This window comes from Branchiostoma lanceolatum, chromosome 14, assembly GCF_035083965.1.
Source record: "Branchiostoma lanceolatum isolate klBraLanc5 chromosome 14, klBraLanc5.hap2, whole genome shotgun sequence".
In the NCBI taxonomy this organism is placed as follows: Eukaryota; Metazoa; Chordata; class Leptocardii; order Amphioxiformes; family Branchiostomatidae; genus Branchiostoma; species Branchiostoma lanceolatum.
Window position 1 is genome coordinate 17,890,376 of NC_089735.1, and position 18,204 is coordinate 17,908,579.

An 18,204-nucleotide genomic window follows, 5' to 3' on the forward strand; every position below is an offset into this window, starting at 1 on the left:
TTGGATTCTAACTGCAGCTGTATGCAACATTTAGCAGATTCTATGTGGTACGTTTTCTCTTCGATATGAAGTGTCACTCCTGTCATACAAAAGGCGTAATCAGAGGGCTAATTGCATTTCTTCCATAGTTGGCGCCAGGTTCCCATCGCTTCCCAGGGTGGAAGAAAAGCCCATTGTTGAGGCATGACGTCCTCCTGTCATTTTTAGAGTTCCAGGCAGCCCTTGGAGTATCTATGTTACAGACAACAACGTCAACAACAGCGTGTAGGCGGACTCAGTCTTCTTTCGTCGACTCAGGGCTGATTGTGACTGTCACTTGATATATTTGCCATCAAGGTTTGAGATCATTTGATAGAGGGTGACGACCATGTCTCTATCAGAGAGGGCAAAAGCATTTTCCATAGAAGCCCTCCTCGCGGCTGATTCAGATAGTACAGGTGAATACGATGACGGAGAAGTTTCTCCGGTGTTTGACGCTATCGCCTCCTGTGGAGTGGGTTCGCCGGGGCTACACGGCCTTCCCGCCGCCCTCCCTCCCAGTCACCGCACGCATGGTCTACCCTGTTCGCCACAGGGGACTGGTGCAGAGGCGGCTGGTAGAGACGGGCTACAGGAGAAGATGTTTCCTTTGACTGGAGCGGTGGACAGGTCTCCGCCACATGCGTCACCTCCAACAGACGGCTGCCAGGATGACGGCCTGCCCATCGCGAAGACTCATGGAGGCATGACGGTGTCGCTGGAAAGGGCTGGTTTGTGGCGGAAGTTCCGGGATTGTGGCACGGAGATGATTCTGAACAGGGCTGGCAGGTGAGGGATTTTATCTAATGATAAAAGGTCCCATTAACTTGTTTCTTGTGTAATTAAGAAGGCGATCTACTTGCACAGCATTTTTTTCTAACAAGACAAATGCATACATCCCTACACACGCACACACACACACACATTCACATTCACATACGCAAACACGTGCGGTTCAGCAAAATTACAGTATCATAATCAATCTTTAAATTGGAGAGTGAAACAGCAATGACATTGGCTTCTACTCGCAAAACGTACAAATTCTCCAACACTATTGAAAAGCACAAGTCAGTTACCAGTGTATCAGCACCAAGGACAGGCACTGCGGGCAGGCACATTGTCGTTACATACAGCAGTTTGGTGATTGTTAGCTTAGTTCTAGGTGTCACTAGGCGCGGTCGTAGATGACACAAACAAATCCTAGTAAAATCCATAGCCACCCGTAGAATCTTTAGACTGCGATCAAACAAGCGACACATGCACAGCACGGCATGATCACAAGAAAACAGATCTAGACCACACGTAGCACAACATACACCGCAGAGCACAACATGGCACAACATTGACATTTAGGATGGGTCGCACGGACTAAGCCACTATTTCGCGTTAAGAGTTCCTGTCTTCCATGGTGCGACACAACATAACAAGAAAACACAACACAACAAGCAAACATAACGGAGCACAGCACTATTCTCCAAGCAGTGGCTTCGATCGAGAGGGGTAGTTTTGTCCAGGATTTTTAAGTTTCTTTCCTCGTGAAAATGACCCCTCTCGATCGAAGCCTCTGCTTGGAGAATAGCACAACACCGCATTACGCAAAAAACACAACAGAGCAGAGCATGAGATAGCACAACGGAATGACAACGCGACAGAACGCAACAAAATGCAGCACAACACAACACTACTTAGCACAACAAACCACAGGGCAGCATGCTACAGCAAAACACGACAGTCACGTCAGTATTTTTTGTGGAATATCAGGGTTAAGAATTTAGACTTAAACCCTGCGCAAACCCTGCGCCTTGGGCTGCCAGAAAATAAATTCATATGTGATGGCAACCAACACATGATGTCTGAAATGAGTTCTTACATCTACAACTGGGTACTTCAAATGTTCTCTCAGTCCTTCAAACCGACATATAGCCACCATAAAGCGGGTATCTCACTGGACTGTTCCAAACTGCGGATGATGCAAACCAGCTAGTGCGAATCCGCTATTTTTTTGGTAATTTTTGAAATTCTGAGGCTATTGATAGGATGACCCTGTCGACATGTCAACAGAGGAATATTTGCTCAGTAGAAAAAATCATCCTGTCAGCAGTGAAAATTGTTCTACTGCTGACAGGATGATCCTTTCAGCAGTTCAAATATTTCCACTGCTGGCAGGATTTTTCCATATTTTCCATGCATTGTTGGCAACCAATCAGAATCCAGCATAAACAGATAGTGGTGTTTCGAGGTTGCGGCCATCTCACAGCGCGATCCAGGACGCATGTGCTAAAAACCGGTCAATTTTGATTGTGTTCATCCAGCTTTGCGTAAAACGATGTATGGGACGTATCTAGGACGCTGATTATAGTGGTGGTTTGTCTCTAATGTCATGTTAGGCGCCAAATCTCTACATGTGTTAACGTGTAACGTGTTAACGTTACATCGAGTATATGTCCAGATACTCGACCCTAGCCGCGGCGACATCAGATGTAGGACACTATGATATACAAGCAAATACGTCCTCCCAGAGTCGCCACGGCTACTCCATATGCATCCAAGTCGAGCTTTCTACGCTGAACTTAGCCATGATTCCATGATTGACGCGTATGTCACTACTGGGTTGAGGTGCAAGTAGCAGCCGTTCGTGGTCACAACTGACTCTTTTTGTAAGGTGAAAATTGCGTTGGTGGAACCGAGAGCTTGAGAAACGGACTTTTCAAAGAATCAAACCCCCTCCCACTGGGCATATCAATTACTGAATCCTTGCCATGTTGAATAAAGGCTTAGGATGTGTGATTTTGCTCTAAGAAGTACGAGTCATTAGTAGTTGTACGTTTCTAACATATGTAGGGATAGCAGGCAAACACTTGCTTTTTATCAGGAAATTTAGAATTTCAAAATGATCCTATCTGCAGTAGACAGACAAAATCCTGTCAACAGTGGAGACATTAACAGTTACTGCGCGCCTGCAGATGAAACCTTATGGTGACCAAACTTACCTGGCAAATATTCTCCCTATAGCGGCGTAGTTAGTCTGGTATAGAGACTAGGAAGTACCGGTTTATATAACGTCCAGATCGATGGGAAATAGATTTGCTGAGTTATCACATTTGTTCTCAAGCGTGAACTCGCCACAGCGTATGTAATCTTGAAGGCTTGTCTATCACAACTGACGGCCCTGGGGCTTTCATGGAAGCTGCGATTCGCCAAAATTAATATCCGAGCTCGAGATGACGTAGGATGTAGATGTTTTGGATGTTTTACAGAGGTTCCACTCAATAACGCGCAAATTACCGTGAATTTTTCCATTAACATGAAGTGGTGTTTGTTGGCGGCCACCATTGTACGATGTGTGTGTGAGTGCCCCGCGGTATTCTCACAATTGCGACTCTATTCAAAGCTTTAATGACTGTCTATTGAATGTGGTCGTCACATCTCCGGCAGGCGTCACAGTACGGCGAGAAAAAGCGCCATACCTGTCTACTAACACCTGTCACCTGTGGATGATGTTTGCTTCAATTAGGGGATCATTGTGTGGATGAAGTTTCTAGATTCAAACGTATTCTCTGAAGCGATAATTACAAGTGGGTACTTTCGGCGAGGTATGGTGAATATGACTGGACACTGATGAACAATTCTCAAGTCGTTAAACAATAAGGCCAGACGACCAAAAAAAGTCATGTTATAAAAACTACGCAGTGAGGATATAATCAGCTTCTACAATATAACGCACAAAGAGGCTCCTTGAAACCCCTGCCACACAGTCGACGAGCTTCGGTCACATTTCTTCAAGATCGCCGCATTTACACATCGACAGAGACCCGGCCATATTTTCACCTGAAAATCTACCCCACAAACATCGGACGTCTTTTTGCCCAAAAGATCATTTAGAGCTCGCAGACTCGTCAGTCGTACCCGCACGTGCGAAAGATTGTCATAAAACAAATTCATTTAAGAAATGACTAAAACATGCAGTTTTGGGTGTAACGAGGGTGATTTTGGAATAGTTTTCACGTCTCGGAGGGGCTTGGCACGCCTCGTTTACCTGCACAAAGCAGCTGCTCCCAGCATTCCACGTGTAGTGTGTTGTGAACATTTACGCAATTGCTTCTGTCTTTCAACTTCTCGCTGCATAAAAACGGCTCTAACTCTGTATTTTCTGTCCGCGTCAGACGTATGTTCCCCCCTGTGATGGTGACTATCAGCGGCCTGGACCCCGCCGCCACATACAGGGTGTACATGAACGTAGTTCCGGCCGACAGGCACCGGCACAAGTTCACAAAGACCGCCTGGGTTGCCACTGGACCCGCAGAATTTAGCGTACGTATCAACCTTTCATTTACCACCGATATTTCATATATAGAGGGCTAGAGGACTCATATACATGTAGTCTTTTTATAGGAATATAATTGCGACAGGCTGTCTATGCTGGAATCTATAGACCTAGCTATATATGGTTGTCAGCAGTCTAAGCTTAACGCGTTTCATCCCTCAATAAATAGCGGGGCTCCTAGCCTGATCATTTTGAAAAGGAACAAAAACCTCTTCCCCCTACAGAAATTAAACTATTTTTTACCCACGTGAAAACGGAGATTATGTAGTCAGTTGGTGCACTTCTTTGTGATAGCGGTGTGTGTCCATAGTTTCGAAATTTGTATTTGAATGTTAGGTACTTTGGGAACACTAAGAGGCTCGTATATACGTAGATCAAAGTTGCCAGAAAGGTCTCAAAAATGTTGCAGGAGTTGGCCCGAGCCCAGACCGCGTGGTAGGAAGTACCGTTGGCTCCAGTACAGAATATTCTATCCACACCGGTATTCTGAAGACAGCTTGTTTCTATTGTTTTTGGCACCCTGCTCTTAACAGGTTCTTGAAGATATTGAATTGAGGGATGGTGATGCTCGCGTCACATTCTGAGGAATACTATGAAAACTTGAGTCATGTGAGTGCATCGTTTGTGTAACTTGTTGAGTATGGCTACAAAGACTCATATGACGCCGATAAGTACAGCTCGGATTTTGTCCGCAGGTCTCCAACCCCGCATACGAACATCTGAACTCCCCGGCTACAGGGTCAGTCTGGATGGGAACAGTCGTGTCTTTCGCCAAGGTCAAGATCACCAACAATAACGACAGTGTAGAGGGACACGTTAGTGCTTTTCTTACTCTTGGTGCATTTCATTGGTAGAAATCAATAATATAAATCTCCAAGTAAACCTTACGGTGGCAAAATCGTAACTGCCGGCCAAGACGTGACGGTGCAGCAGTTATGATTTTGCCACCGGAATATCTACTTGGAGATGAATAGATATAACGTTAGCCCGCAAGTTGCGGGTTTCTAATATTCCTTTTTGATTTTGTTAAAACTGTTTCGTAGCAAATATCATGGAGACTTACCTTTTATGAACAGATGAGGTTGTTACCTTGCTTATCTTGCATGTAATGTGACAAGCATCTTTGCGTTGTGATTTTTCACAAAACTTTATTTGGACCATCTCCATGAATATTTCCCAGAAACAGGCAACACATATGTGTCGGCCTGTTCAGACCGGGATAGCACTCTTCTACAGAAAGTATGGATGTCAATATTCAGCCTTTTTTCCTTTCACAGTGTCTGCTCGGCTGCAAAAAGGTACAAGTTTAGTCGTACAACTGTTAATGTTCAGCTAGTCAGCGATCAGTCCAATCGAATAAAACATGTCGCTTTTTATTATCCTTTTCACCAGTTTCTTCTCCATTCGATGCACAAGTACGAGACGGAAATCATCATCGTACGCCAGGAAGCAAACAAAAAGGCTCAAGGTCATCTTGGTGACCACAGACGCACATTCCAGTTCGACGAAACAGCCTTCGTGGCGGTGACGGCGTATCAGAACCCCAAGGTCACACGTCTCAAGATCAAGAACAACCCGTTCGCTAAGGCATTTCGAGATTCGGACGTCATGGCGTTAGTACCATCAGTTACATTCATTACTTCTCTTCCAATCCACCTGTCGAAGGCAACAAGAAAATAATGTAGGACTGTGTACGCATGTCTTAGTGTGAAGTTACTTCTGTCCAAGCTGACTGGCGGGCGGCGCGCGTGTCGTCGCCATGTGTGACGGCCGTAGCCATATCGCTGACCGCTCGATAACATATCCGAGCGTTTCAAAATGATTTGGGGGCTGAAAAGAACCAGAAACGAATAAATCAATATCGATGACAGGGCGGAAGAATCATCGAAACAAAGTGCACCACCTCGGGTTCGAACCCGAGTCAAAAAGCCTCAGCCCTAATCCACTACGGCACGAAGCAGCACGGTGGCGACGGGTCTTGCTTACATATGTCCGCATTTCGATTGGCAAATTTCGTTTGCATCGAGTCTATGTTGAGCCTCGTGCGGGGAGCAGTACACTTTATGTCTTCTTCGTATTTTCCGTATCCACATTGAATATATTACCGAATTGTCGCGGAGACGTCAATTAGGGATATTAGAACACAATTAGATTTTCTTATTCAATCAAATGATCTTCTACAACAGGATATTGGAGGGTGCCCGGCTGCTGACAGGAAGTGACGCCGGCGCCTACCAAGCTGTCTATGGAGATAAAGGTTGTGGTAGAAACAATCTTTATAACGTTGTTCTTTCGTTCTTTCATCTGGCGTGAGAGGAGCAGTAAAGCGAGTCTACCACAGGACTCCTGTTACTGTTCCTCCTACACCAGATGAAAGAGATTTGGACAAAGGATCGCAGCGATCCGACATTTTGCAATGTTAGATTTGATACAATGACACTCAAGAAAACCATATGTGACTTTATTGTGTTCTTCTTCAAAGCCAAGACGGAAGACGTAGCATATATTCTATTTTCGGATGCTCATTTTTTAGTTTACCACCTGGTGGATATGCACACCTGCATTTCTGAAGCGACATTTTCTACTGTTACCATCTTGTAGGATATCCCTGCACTGGACCTATTGTGATGGACACCAACCAGATACCCCGGTCTGCACCGATGAGCAGCAGAGTCAAGCAGGTACATCTGAAAGGCACCGAGGAAAATAAACAAGTCGTGCGCCCAACTCCCGTCTGGCCGCTGCCTGCTGGTGGCTTCCCGTTTCCAAACTGTGGAAACTGGAGTCCTGAAGAAAACATCTCCACTCTCCAACCTACCCCCAGTCCGGCTCTACTCCCTAAACACTCTCAAACACACCAGGCAGAGGCGTCTATCATAAAGAGCCAAGAGAAATAACATTTTTCTTTTAACTTCCTCTAAGCTGAAGATTTTGGAAGGTATCTATCTATCAATCTATTGTCTTCGCTGCTATCTTAGCCAAGAAGGTTAAAAAGTATTCGGGTGCATCTTTGATGAAGACCAACGTATGTTAGTTATTCAAATTAGGACTTGATTTTCATAATCAATTAGGGCAATTATGATGATGAATTAGGACATTTTGTTATTAAACTGTGCTAAATGGCAGCAACTGCATACTCACAACATATGTAATTTTGTTCCAGAGGAACATTAATTGATATCAATCATACAATCCTTGAAAGTTTCCCGAGTGGAAATTGACGCTGATAATCGTGTAATGAGCAGTGAAGTAAGAAATAAGAGATTGATTCACATTGGCACCCGCAGCAACAAGCTACACTACCAACTACCCCGCGACTGAAAAAACTCAAGCCGCTGGTGCCAATGCGAAAATGTACCAAAGTTACAGCATATCGGGGGGCCATGACTGGAATAATAAGTTTGGAGGGTCGTATACATTTAAACAAATACATCCTACACTTGGAATAACTGTAACTTCGTATTACCAAATCTAATTTTTGTTCCAATAAGTTAATGAGTAGGGAACAACTGACTTTGCAAAATGTTTTTTTGTCGAGGCATTCAGTGATCTTAGATTAATTTTGTTCCGAAGGTCATGCGACAATTTTGCTGAAATAATTGAATGGAGTAGATCAGACAGAACACCATGAATGATTTTGTTAAACAGTAAAGTCGATGGATCGATGAAGGTGCCTCCTGTCGGATAATGTCTCCCAATCGAGTTCTCTGCGAGTTCAGGAATACGGTGACGCCTGCGACAGTGAAAGATATAGAAGTCAACAATCTTATATACATCTGAATTGAATTGATAAATTCTTAGGTGTGGGTGGGGGACGTAGGCACACTTTAGGTTTCTGTTCGTTACCTATCAGTTTGCATGTGTATATACATATATCTATATTTATAAGTTTGTATAACTTGAGTGTAGCGCCACATTGTCTTTGTCACTGCTATTATTGAATAAGATAAAAAAATAAGAAAAGACAGTGAAAGAACAGTGATATTGCATTCGTTCTAAAAGTTGTGGTTCTTCTCATGTGCAGCTGTGGCAAACAAAATCACCGTACTCTAAGCTGGGATGACTAAACGATGTATACAACATTTCCAGAATATTAAGAGGGAGTGTGAATTTCAAGCCTTTATGAATTCTAGAAATTTTAGAAATTTTGTTCAACATGTTAAGTGTCTGTCCCTATAGTGTGCCAATGGCCAGAGACACTTTTGCCCGTTTCTCTCATTTCCTAAGCGCCGGTGACGTCATAGGCCAGCGCATTTGCGCCGGTCGGAACCCGCCCTCCCAGATGCCCTGGCCGAGGGCAAAAGTTCTGGCGATCGAGGTCTTTCCTACCGCCAGGAGTGCTTTCCCTCCGTTCTGGACCCGTCGGCAATTGATGACGTCACAAGAGCGGACAGGTAAGTGCTTTGGACGCCCTCCCACCGGCGCATAAGCTAAAGGCGTCCGCGGGCCGAGCCGCCCTAGGCCGATGTGTCTGGGCGGGCCTTGTCACCTGAAGCAGAGGCTCGGCGCTCTTTTTTCTGGAGAAAAGAAAAAGGTTTAGTGCCGTACTAGTAACGACGAAACCACCAATTCTTCCGCGACAGGAGTCCGTGGTAGTGCGTGACAAAAAAGTGACGAAAGGGTTTCGAGTATCGAGGTTTGAGTTCACATTTTTCATCATTTGCTGCGAACTGACATTAAATACCAACACGGTGAAAAGCGTAAGAATCGATTTGTTTTGGGTGAAAATTGAATTCGGACCCAAGCCTTATTTCCGGCTAACCGTCCGCGTTAAAGTTCCCCCCGATTGACCTTTGTTGCGTTCTGTTGGCCGTGTTGCCATACCTCGCGCGTCAGGTTACTGTGAAAATCTCAGTGTTAGGATTTTCTTTATAATTGGCTTGATTATACCTTAGAGTTTTCTCTTTCCGACAGGATCAGTAATTTTTGTGACTAAACTATAGGGAATACCAAATTTTGCGCATCATTTTTGACGGGAAAATACTTTTCTCCCTAACATTTACTAAAATTACAGGGGTTGAAGTAACCGAAAATCGCTTTTTCTCCCAGCTAGAGAGATACCCTTCATTCCCTACACAGTTGTTTTGGCTCAGAAGTATTTCCTGGAAGAGACGGTCGCTAGACTTGAGGTTGTGCAACCTCGAATTGAGACCCAAAATAAACAAGGGGATGCCCCCAGTTACCAAATAACATGAACATTCATCCATAGCCGTTATGCCGTCTACATGTACTGTCACCATAGCCGTGCAGAAAATATAACCTTCTTGCGAAGATAATAACGTCGCCGAAGGTCAGTTACTAGCATCTAAACCATCAGGCTTCCCCTGTCAGTGAGGACCCCTGGCGATTCTAGTAATGTTTGTCACGGCTGGATGCGATTTCACCTGCAATTATATTTTTACCCGCATGATGCACCCTAGTCGTTTTAGCAATCTTGATGTTGATTGGTCCTGATCGTGACGACGAAATGGCTTGCCTGCATATTGAATATGTCCAAATAACGAACCCATCTTTATGTTTAGATATTTTCGATCAACCAATGACACATGTCCGTCATTAAGATGACAAGCATTGAGAACGATTATTCTGATCAATAAAATTACCGGAGCAGCAGATCAACCGCTATATATGCTTTTAGTGGTGACTTACGTGTAGCGGAACCGCTTATTTTGTACCAACAGAAGACGAAACATACGCACGGATTTATGCCGACAGCTGTTGAGAATCAAACAGACGTTTGTTCAACGCAGTATTGTTTTCCTTATTCATTCAACTTCACCATGACACATCTGCATCTAGCTCTATTGGACGGAGAATTTCCGTACAAAAGATATAGAAGTCAGCTATCTAATCTACATCCAATTCCCTACCTTATATCCCATTCTTTTGTTTGTGAAATTTCCTAAATATTTGAAAGCCTTTCGCGATTTCCCCATTCCCGAAAACACAATTTCTTGCAATTTGACAGTTTCCTTTGCCACTTTTCTTGAGGCGACCGGGAGCGGTACTGCAGATTAGGCTCTGGTGGTGCAGATAGCCCCGACTTGTAGAATGGGAAAATTCATTCAAGCCAGTGAACACTTCGCCAAACAGGCCGAGATACTAGTAGATGTCTTCATTTAACATTGGAGGAAGTTTAAGACTTAATGCTAGTTGAAATAAACATTTTAGACGCCGCGCGAGGACCTCGTGTTACATCTTGGCCACCGTCGGCAAAAATCACCCGGATGTCATTCAGAAAATCGAGTCTTCGTGGCCTAGCTAGCCTTACCGCATAACTTTAGAGATGACTCAATTACTAGTACATATCACATTGTATAGTCGTTACAACCCTCCCATTGTTCACTAATCATCTCCGAGCAGGTGAAGTCACGAGTAAACTCATTTTCACGTCACAAAGATGGAAGACATGTATTTTTGTTTACTTCTTTTGAAAAACGTTTTCATTCACAGACAGTAAACAATCGTACACGCTCAGCCATAGATGCGTGAACTGTAGTCAGTAACGTTAGTGGAATTGTACTTACAGATTCGTGAAGACAGTAGAATTCGAGGGGTGATCAATAAAAGAAATAAGGTGCACAACTCACATTTCAGTTCATAATTGTGTGTGCAGAGCTGTGTGGGTTGGGTTCCTCATGCCGTGAATCGGCATAAAATCTTCAAGACATTGTCAAAATGTTTCATGAGGTTTCCCTTCATATTTCAACTAGAAAGATGTGGGCATCTGACTTTCAGCAGAGCAAGTTGACCCGCACACCTCAGGTCGCAGCTCAATTGTCCATGTTTTCTTTTCCTTCTCTCTCACCTAACGTTACTGGGTGTTGCCTGCAAAGTAATGATCATAGTGATTTGAATTTTGGTACACATACATAAAAGGCTTTATATTTTATCGTTATACCTCGAAATTTGAGTTTTGCACCTTATTTGTTTGTGAGGCGTAAATGTTATTGAGCACCCCTCGTATCGGCATGTAACGCTTAGGTCACATTTCCAAGCCGGGGCCCGGCCGGGCAGTTTGTGGGAACGAAAACTATGATATAGAAGACAAGAAAACACACCAAACTTTTTAACAATTATTCCTTACCATACGTTACGTATGTTCTTGATTTTCAGCTTTTATTCTTTGTTTTCTCAAACAGCCCGGCCGGGCCCCGGCTTGGAAATGTGACCTAAGCATAAGTTCACAGCGTTTCATTGCAGTGAATTGTCGACTCTACACAACGTACAGTATGAGTGAGTGTGAGGCAAGCGAACTGCACTGTAGTATATAAGTGTTTACAGCCTTTGTTGCAGGACTAGGATCAGCATACATATGCAGTTGAAAGTTGACAGAGAATAGTTTAAGGGAAATATCGAAAAAAAGTTGAATGACAAATTTCAAACATATGATATGATATCAGCCAAGAAAACAGAGTCTCAATACTCATGGAAGTTATTGATTCCTAATCGGTTAGAATGTGATTTATTTTTACTGAAGTTTACTTCATTTTCCGGTTCTTACATCAAGGTTCACGATATCTATTTGTTAACTGTTGGAGATAACCAAAATGTGTAAAATGCGACTTAATTTTATGCGATAAAAGAGATACTCCCAGATGAAAAGACTATACACAGCTAAATTGAATACAGGCAGAAAGCAGACGTACAAATTACTCTGTTGGCCAACACGCGTTCGGCGCCTCAAGGGAGATGTTAGGTTGGTCTCGTCAAGATTCTTTCCAATTTGCCGTCCAGCACGTAAAAGCAATGTGTCTCTGATAAGGATCTAAACGACACCTCTTATAACTTAAAAAGCTGGGGTTCTCAAGAGGAGCGCCATCAGACGGCTCAATGATGTATGGATCACCGCGAGCCAAAACGTCGTCCCATTGTTTGACCCACAATGCCCTGGTCAGCCTCCGGACAGGATTAACTGCCGAACTAACTAACTCTGAGCACCTGCACAATTCATTCATTCATCAACAAAAAAACCTTAATTAAAAGCCCATTTTGTAACCCCATTGTGTAAAAGATCTTGTACGGGCACCGAGGGGGAAGTTTTAGATTTCTTATCTGAAAAAAAATGTCAAAGGAATTCTGAAGAACAAAAGGGAACACGTTTTGCTTGCAAGGAAAACTTCAAAATTAGAATGAACTTACAAGATGTTTATCCATCTATTCTAAGACTAGTTGTATCAACTGATCAAATCTAAATATAGGAAGAAATAAAAAAACACATTCATGGTTCCAATTGGAATGGATATGAAGGCTTTGGTATCTCAAGGAACATGATTTGGAAATGTAGTCTACCTTTGTTGTTAGCTTTGTTGTTAGCTTTGTTGTTATTTGCCACCAGTTAGAATGTTTATTTGGCCGTGTTTGAGTTCTTAATTGCCATACAGCTTGTTCTCTGTTGAATTATTTTTTGGTCAAACCCGTTCGTTTTATATGATGTAAGCTATGTCGCAAGTGTCTGCTATATTTATGAAGGATGATTTCACTTCCTTGAGTAGAATTGTTTTGCACTGTTCATACTTTGGTGGTTAGCTCTTCTTGTAGTGATGAAAGCTGACATGACTAGTGTAATGACCAGTGAAACAAGAAAGGCACCCGACAAAAGTCAAAGGTCGCGACCCAAACGGTGGTCAATTTCTTCTTGAACAATCAGATGTCAGTCTGTGTTAGTTCAACCGCGCAGGTCAGTCAGACGTCACAAATTCACCGCGACACATGCTTTTGACATATCCATCTAGGTTGGAACAAGGTGATCTTAAGCCGCGGTTACATATGGCCGACATGGCCTTCCGACCTTCCCCAGCCATGGTTGTGAGAGGTTCGGGGGCTAGGTCGGTTTTGAAATTTTCAAAACATTCGTCTGTGGACGGGAGGTCTAAAATGGGTTGGCTGGTGGTTGGTTGGCTCCTTGGTTGGCTTATGATTGAAGTCAGTAGTGGTCAGGGTGTGTTTGGGAGTCAAATTTGACTCTTGACATAAAATTGGTCAGACTGCTCCCGTTGGTTGGCTAGTGGTCGGAAGTCTGTCATGTCCGGCTATCTGTAACCGGGGCCTAACTGGGCGCCTGGTCATAAAACCAAGATGAGGAAAGGGACATTGAAACAAAGAGACTGGCATAAAACAGAGGGATAGGGTAAAAATGAGAATGTTTATAACGGAGATCTCTCCCAAACGTGCAAAAGTACACAACAAACTTATACAGTCCGTCCCTACCTCCCGCAGTTCACAGACTTGCGTTTTACGAAAGAAATTAATCAGAGTTTGTCTCCCATAACTAAACTAAATCTACGAAAAACAAGGTAACCTGATACCCAAGGCCCCCATGACCCGGTCCACCTGCGCGGTAAAGAGTCCCTTCGCGAAGGTAGGAGCCCCCAGAGACCGTTTATGATCACCGGGAACCAGATTAAAAGATTGACAGATGAAAGAGAACTGTCACTGCCTCAAACCCATCCATCTTTGAACGGTACGAATCTTCCCTCGTACCTAAACAAACATAACTTTGTAGAATGGGGAGGGAACAGGAGCATACACCATGATGACGTTTATGCATTGTAAAAACAAAATAATGTTTGTTGTCACTGACGCGCACCAGTTTTGTTATCATAGTACAGAGTGGGACAAGTTACAATATATTGTCGCGCAATTCTGACTCACATCTACTTTGTGTCATTTTTCTGGACATGGCTTCTTCTCTCATTTTATATCTCGTCCCATATTTACTGATAGCAATGATGTATTTTCCTATATGTTAGCCACGTTATATTGAAAGGTAGCCTTTCGTATCTCTGTATGTAGTATGCGGTTCAGCAGCTAACGCTGTTCACGGACGATGTATCGTACATGATACCTATCGAGTAAAAGTTGAGATATGTGCGAGGTTCGGTACGCCTCCGTGTGTGGCTGTTATAAATCTCGCTCCCATGGCAGACACGGTTGTGGAGGGTGGGAATCTGTGTGGAGCTCGTGCCGTGCGCGTGCCCCGCCATAATGTCTGCTCTCTGATCTCGCCGACAAGCCGTGACCAGAAATACAGGTGAGCACGGAGCCTCTAGAAATGCTGTAATGCAAAGTTCTGCCTTGTAAGAATTACATCAATCCTCAGGCAACGTCTTTGCTTTTTCTAATCCTCTCTAATCCTTTAATGCACTTCAAATGTGTCTCCCTGTGAGTATGTGTAATGTAGTGTTTAGGGAGACTACTTAGTCCTAAGCGACATGATGTAAGGCGGTTACGTCGTAAACAACTGTCCCTTTATCTCCCCCAAGGCGTTTCTACACTTCAACACATGATACACCTAATTCTGTCCCCTACACAGTCCCTAGACTTGCCTTCCCACGTCCAAAGATCTCTATCTCCGATAGAATGTCAGGTTTTGAGTTTTACATGGATACCTTTACACGAAGACCTTGCATTCTCTGGTCTCCAACATGCCCTTAAGAAATACGACCCCAAATTAACCCCAGGAAGACCTGCACTTCTAATTAGTGTTGGGGCATGTAACGCTACAAACAGACAACTCAGGTCCCCGGTGGCGGGACCTCCCTGTAGAGGCGGAAAATAGGTTCAGAGTCGGTCAACAAATGAGGTAAACAACAAGCTAACACCATACAACACAGCGAGCGATAAATTGTATAGAAAAAGAACTTGCAAGTAATGTAAATGTATTTCTTCTCAAGCGGACGTTTTTCCTGTAGATTTTTCATGGTCTAAGATGACCATGTCTAACTTCAGGTATGCCAAGAAGTGTTATTTACGACTTGCAAAGCGTTTCTCCTGCTATTGCCTTTACTTCAGAAATTCCACGGCGCTTAACAGATAGTTGAAACAATTGAACTGTCGGCTTCTAACGATTTACGTGCTGTAGGTTTACTGATGCTAAAATCTCAGCCTGAGGCCGGGGATAATCTTATCTATACACCCCAGATACATGCTTAAATCTCTAATTGGAACAGCCAAAAGTCAAGAGGTGGGATCAGAAGCTAATTCTAACTCTTTACTACCTCTGGAGACATCCCGTTTGAGATGTATCAGTGCTAAGGATTACAACACTAAAGATTGAAAATATTTATGGAATCAAACAAATTTAACAATGAGTCGCTCTGGGAAATGACAACAGAAACGCTAACAGTATCCACAAAGTCAACACATGCCTACATGATCTATGCACAGTTAGTTTTGAATGCGCTTTTCGATTGAAATAACCATAGACAACTGCAGCTAACTCCAGTTGCGTTTGAACGAACTGTGAAGAAAAATCTATCATCAAGATTAGACAATCAGTTCGTATCTGGTCTTATCTCAAAATTTTTTCCCTTTCGCTGGTTTCTGACGCCAATCGCGAGATGTCAATCACAATCAAAATATTCCAGTCAACATCATTCCGTTTAAAGAAATGGATCCGTTTTAGTACGGCAGGTTTCTGAGCTTCACGTGTCTCAAATTCTGGCATATTGCAGGCCATGTTTTTCCCGTAGCTATCTACAACTTCAGAGAAAATATTCCGTCCCAGCGTGAACCTAACGTTATGTCTTACACATTAGGATATATATATTGTCTACATTTGTTGTCTAACCCATGTAAACATCTAAAACAAACATAAAGAGGCCCCTTTTTGTACTGAACACATCTTTTATAGAAACAGGCGTATACCGTTTACATCAGTACAACACGGAAACGCCATTATAACGTTCCGTATGTATCGTCACCGGTTTGAATTTATCGCAGTTATTTGCTAATAGCGGTCTATTGTGGTCGAATTGTTTGGGCGCGTGTGAAAGTGGCAAAATTACTTCCACTTGGTTTTGTGAACTAAAGAATGGGCATTGTAGACATGACATTGACATTAAACACAACAGGTGGTCGATGAAGGGAAAAGATAATTTACACCCCTCTGTTGTGCAGTGTGACAGTCTGATTGACGGCCAGATTGGACGTCGCGACTCATCTTTGATTTCTGCAGACACATCTGTAATCTAAACGCGATATCACGATCACTGCATTCAAGCTGGATATCTACAACTCGTATAAAAGCAATAGTGGGAATGAAGACCATGTTGAAGGACACAGTTCTCGTGAGAAGCTCCGAATCGGTGATAACGGGATGGTCCTTTGTTCGGACGGTGCGCGGGAAAGATCAGAGAATGGCTTCTGTTCCGAGAGGCCATACGTCACTTGTCAGTTCTAATCATGTCTGCTGCGGTGAAGATAGTTCAGAGATCATCACGGACTAGATGGTGATTCTAATGGATGTCATTTAGGAAAGAAAAGCCAATGACCAAGAATGCGCCGAGCCAGGTGTGCTTGGCGGTGGTTGAGATAATGATATTTTTAGTTCGGCCCAAATCCAACTCTTTGCGATGAAAATACTTTAACGGTGCAACAATAAGTAGGCACCATGACTTCAGCCTAGGCCCCAGCTATGCTTTGTTTCATTCACTGAACAAAAGGGTTGAGCAGGAAGTTTTAACGGTCATTTTGGCGTCTGCCATACACACATTTTTCCGCCAAACAATTCTAGGAAATTCAGACAGCGTGGGCCGTTTTCCCTGACGTAATCTTGAGTCTCGTAGCGAAACGAGGGGAGCCATAAAGGAAGCAATATTTCCGAGGTGCGATGTCCAAATATTTGTCTCACTCTCCCCAACGCAGGTGTGGCAAACATGGAACACCCGGCCGACGCCTCAGCGCACTCGCCATGCCTCAACTTTTGAAAAATGTGGCTCATCCGTGAGCAGCAAATAAACTACGTTTATCGCAAACATATCGCCAGCAGTGTGACCTCACTCCAATGTGTCGACTGAAGGGCATATGATAGGTGGACCGTATACGTAAAATAGGACTTTGTATTTGCTAACTGTTTGAAATATTTGTTTCAAATCAAATCTCAATCCTCTTGCTGCACTAAGTTTGCCCCCGCGGTCGCTGAGCCGTTGCTTTTCGCACAAAATGATTTTTCGGTAGGTAGCTTGGTGTGGTGGGCATCTTTTGTTCTAGTATTTGCAACAGGCCGTGCTTATACGTGCTGATCACACACGGGGACTTTACCGAAGCGTCCCTAGGCAGGATTAATTGTGGTGGAGTGCGTGTTATTAACAATTTGATGATAGAGTGTGTCAACAGAGGTACCTGTAGACAGAGGTGTGAATTGGCTCGTGTGACCCATGTTGTAAAACCTGACCCGCAGTATTACCTGTCTGTTGTAGTGCAGGAGTGCGGTGATTAGGGACAACATAAAGAGGTAATTGGAGCCCTGGTCGCACGACCAGTCTCTTTGGAACATGTGGAAACACTCCTGGGTTCCCATGGGGGTTAAGAACACAAGGATATGCATTGGGTTATCATTACATTACGAGATGTCGTTTGTATTGGTGATAACTGCAGCATATCTCATCGTCGTGCCATTCTGACGTACATCACCTTGATTAACCTATTTATACGTTGTTTATACGCATTTCCTTCAAGCGTCTATTTTGATAGCTATAGACAGCATACCTAATCCCTTCCCATCTTATACAGTACCTCCTGCATTAGTCTGCGATATTCTTGACTCAGACGCACAACTAGTCTTGCGCTATAAATTATTTTCTCGTCTCGTCTTCCGATATGTCGAACCATCGTCTGGCTCCTCCATGGCTTCTATTTTAGCATGTTTAAATGGATATCCGAAACCCCTATGCATAATCACAGACTACGATAAAGCGTAAACGATGCCATGTAAGTTGAGGAGCATTGATTTGCACTGTAGCTGAGAACCTTGCAAAAACGTCACTATATTCTTCTTGATATCTTTCTTAGAGACACAAATATGATATCATCTTTGAACGCATATGATCCTAAGAAAAATTGTAAGGATGAAAAGTGAC

At 43.5% G+C, this 18,204-nt stretch overlaps 1 protein-coding gene across 1 annotated transcript; it reads left to right on the forward strand.

Annotated features, from left to right (window-relative positions):
• Positions 1-367: 367 nt before the first annotated feature.
• On the forward strand, positions 368-8,458 carry LOC136448795 (T-box transcription factor TBX1-like). The gene is made up of 6 exons (XM_066448441.1): positions 368-807; positions 4,182-4,329; positions 5,038-5,157; positions 5,735-5,955; positions 6,529-6,599; positions 6,944-8,458. Exons 1-6 carry the CDS (start codon positions 368-370, stop codon positions 7,237-7,239), a joined length of 1,296 nt encoding a protein of 431 aa, XP_066304538.1. The 3' UTR covers positions 7,240-8,458.
• Positions 8,459-18,204: the final 9,746 nt, after the last annotated feature.